The sequence below is a fragment of the Quercus suber genome, unplaced genomic scaffold (assembly GCF_002906115.3).
Source record: "Quercus suber isolate HL8 unplaced genomic scaffold, Cork oak 2.0 scaffold_39, whole genome shotgun sequence".
Classification (NCBI taxonomy): Eukaryota; Viridiplantae; Streptophyta; class Magnoliopsida; order Fagales; family Fagaceae; genus Quercus; species Quercus suber.
In genome coordinates, this window is record NW_027069504.1 from 1,441,658 (window position 1) to 1,445,302 (window position 3,645).

Here is a 3,645-nt window from a genome sequence, read left to right on the forward strand (position 1 = left end):
AAAAAAAAAACCCTTATCATTGGTGAGTTTTTCACCTTTTGTAAAATCATTTTCCAGAGTTGCCATCTGTGATATAGTATTGTGTGGTCCATCCTAGCAATGGTCCCTTACGGTTTACTTAAACAGACTTGATAAATAAACAAATAATTCATTTATTTTTATTTTTTTAAAATGAAAAGAGCCTTTTTGTTAATCATAGATTTTACCCGTATTCATTGAGTCTGATTCAAAAAGATACAGAGTTTCAGTCATTCCAATTTATTTTGCAAACTGGGAAGTACGGATATGAGTACGGGTACAATATGACGAGCAATTTCTTATGCAAGTGCTATTCACATGTCTTAAGGGTTTTTTTTTTTTTGTTGATTTAATGTGAAAACTTTCTCTTCATACGAATTCAAGGTTTGTGTGTTTGTCTAACAATATTTATGCATTTCTCACTTACAAATATATCTAGGAGTGTGATGATACCTAGTACCACACGCCCACACAAACTACTCATTTCAATGCTATTTGAAATATAAATTTTTGTTCGATTAAAAAAATATACATAAATTGACATCATGAGTACAAATTTGATAATAAAATCCCCTCCAAATCCCCACCCCCACACACACACCCAAAAAAAAAAAAAAAAAAAAAAAAAAAAAAAAAAAACCTTGCAACTGGACTAATGGATCGAATGGGCAAAACTGGAAACTAATATTTTAACGTGGCCAAGGCCAATATCGTCAAACCAAATTAAACCCTGTGGCTGTGACGAGAAAAGATAATCAATTAAAACAAGAAAAGAGAAATGTGTAACACCACAGTCACCACTAGACAAATGCAAAAAACATCTAATTTAAATGAATGAAAAATTTTAACATAAACCCCAAATGAGAAAGAACCTTTGAGCAAGCACGAAAAAAAAATTATTATTATTATTTGTTATTATAATTAGGCATGAAAAAATGACTATTTTTTTTTTTCTCTATATATCATGATAATTATTTATTAAAAAAAACAAATCTAATGAAATTCATACGGGTCAAGTTGTTTTGGGCTAATTTTTAGAACTACCAACCCAAGTAGCTTTAGCCCATAGACAATGAATAAAGGCCGAAAGGGTTTAGGTTTACTTTCTCTCTCTATATAAATATATAAACATTTCGTTTAGGGTTTTTGGCTGCCTCCTCCACCATTCTTCTTTCTCAGTGCCGCAGCTAGAGACAAACAAGAGCCAAAAAAAAAAAAAATGAAGACCATCTTGTCATCGGAGACCATGGATATCCCAGATGGGGTCAAGATTAAGGTGAACGCTAAGGTCATCGAGGTGGAAGGCCCACGTGGCAAGCTCGTCAGAAATTTCAAGCACTTGAACTTGGATTTCGATCTCATTACTGACGAGGAAACTGGGAAGCGAAAGCTGAAGATCGACGCTTGGTTCGGCTCCAGGAAGACCTCCGCCGCCATCCGCACCGCGCTTAGCCACGTCGAGAATCTCATCACCGGTGTCACCAAGGGTTACCGTTACAAGATGAGGTTCGTTTATGCTCATTTCCCCATCAATGCCAGTATCACCAACACCAGCAAGTCCATCGAGATCAGGAACTTTCTTGGAGAAAAAAAGGTAACCCATTTCTCTTTTCTCTCTTTTTTTTCAATTGGGTTCTCCTTGTTTTGCAGTTTTTGCATCTGGGTCGTTTTTGGTTTACTGCATTTTTGATTGTTAGTTATGGGAAATGGGATAAAATTGGAATATGGGTTATGTATATTTGTTGTAGTTATCGATTCTGGTTTAATTGTTTTAGGAAGTTTAAACTTGTTAATACTTATCATTTGGTGGTGTTAATAGTAGTGACTCTCATGTAGTTATTTTATATCTAATATGCAAAACTGAAATATTAGGATACTACAGAGTACTCTGTTATGGGCTATAATTTCAGTTCCTATTGTTAGTTGAATTTCCGAATGTGCAGCCCCTTAACCCTTTTATGGTTCTACATGTTAATGCTTAGCCTTATCGTTTGGTGGTGTCAATATTAGTCACTCTCGTGTAGTACTTTTATATCTAATAATGCAAAACTGAAATGGTAGGATACTACAAAGACTCTGTTTTGGGCTATATTTGCAGTTCATATTGTTTGTTTACTATCTGAATTTGACTAGCCTTTGTAATAGTGCAGCCCTAAAGCCTTTTATGGTTCTTCATGTTAATGCATATCATTTGGTAGTGTCAATAATAGTCACTCTCATGTAGTACTTTGATATCATATGTTCACTTTCCAAATGTGACCAGCGCTTTGTAGTTTGTAATAGTGCAGCCCCTTAAGCGTTTCATGGTGCTACTTGTTAATTTTTTGCATTGTTGCTAAAGGCTAAGGCCTGGATTCATTGATACTATACTTTGACAAGTTAATTGACATGGTTGATTTTTGTGTTTGTTGGGTTTTAGGTAAGGAAGGTGGATATGCTTGATGGGGTCACAATTCTCCGATCTGAAAAGGTCAAGGATGAGCTTGTACTGGATGGGAATGACATCGAACTGGTCTCTCGATCTGCTGCCTTGATAAACCAGGTCCATTTCTTTGTCCAAACACAAATACAAATACAAATACAAATACAAAAAAAAAAAAAAAAATGTACAATCATTTCAGTTATATGTTAACTGCATTTGCTGACCTAATCTCTTGTCCGTTTTGCAGAAGTGTCATGTGAAGAACAAGGATATCCGGAAATTCCTTGACGGAATTTATGTCAGTGAGAGGGGAACCATTGTAGAGGAGCAGTAATTGTATGTGTAATTGATCTACAATTTTGTTGTGAAAGTTTTATTTGGAATGTTTTTATTTTTGTTGTCCTCTTCGTTGGGTTCTCCCTTGCATGGAGTGACTCTGTTTTTGGTGTGATATGACTCGCTTTTCTTATGTTTGATCTCATTGTGCCATTCTTAAATTGGTTTTCTGTTCCCCTGTTTCTGTAATGTTAGTGAAATTGTAACTTGTTCCTAAACAACTTGGTCGCTTGGTAGAGTGTTGGTCATTTACGAAGTTTTCATAATGGTGTCATAACTTATTCAAACTTTAGTGTGCCTCCTTTTGACATTTTTATTCCATCTGTTTAAGATGTACTTGTCTAGTATTCGATAAATCTTCCTATGAATAAACACCAATATTTGATGCCTGCATACTCTCCCGTTGAACTCAAACAACCTGCATTTGCAGTTAACTTCACTGTTATCCTCATTAAAATACACATGAAAAATTATACTTTGCTGACCTTCTCCATGTGATACACCTTCACATACTTCATACTCTGAAAAATTGTCATGTTCCCTGCATGAAGACAAAATGCAGCAAATACTTCCAACTATCTCATTTTGGAATCTGTAAATTTTCTCAAAGTGTAAGCACTTTGAAATTGTTTCTCTATATCATAAATAGTTATATAAGAAATGCGTGAATTGAAAGAATTAAAATCTTCAATAGTTTCATTATGCACCTTTGCTGCCAAAGCATTCTCATATTGTTCAACAAATTGTTTTAAAGTAGTTTTCTTATTAATGTATTTATCAAAGAAAGCATTCATGCTTTCACTTTGCGTTGTTGACATTCCTGCCCAAAACATATTTTGCTCAAAACATATTTTTCACAAAGGTAGGCA

At 34.6% G+C, this 3,645-nt stretch overlaps 1 protein-coding gene across 1 annotated transcript; it reads left to right on the forward strand.

Moving 5' to 3' along the window:
- The first annotated feature begins 1,147 nt into the window (after positions 1-1,147).
- Positions 1,148-3,063, forward strand: LOC112024691 (large ribosomal subunit protein uL6). The gene is made up of 3 exons (XM_024057312.2): positions 1,148-1,612; positions 2,438-2,560; positions 2,688-3,063. The coding sequence occupies exons 1-3, from the start codon at positions 1,238-1,240 to the stop codon at positions 2,772-2,774; spliced, it is 585 nt and encodes a 194-aa protein (XP_023913080.1). The 5' UTR covers positions 1,148-1,237; the 3' UTR covers positions 2,775-3,063.
- The last annotated feature ends 582 nt before the right edge of the window (positions 3,064-3,645 follow it).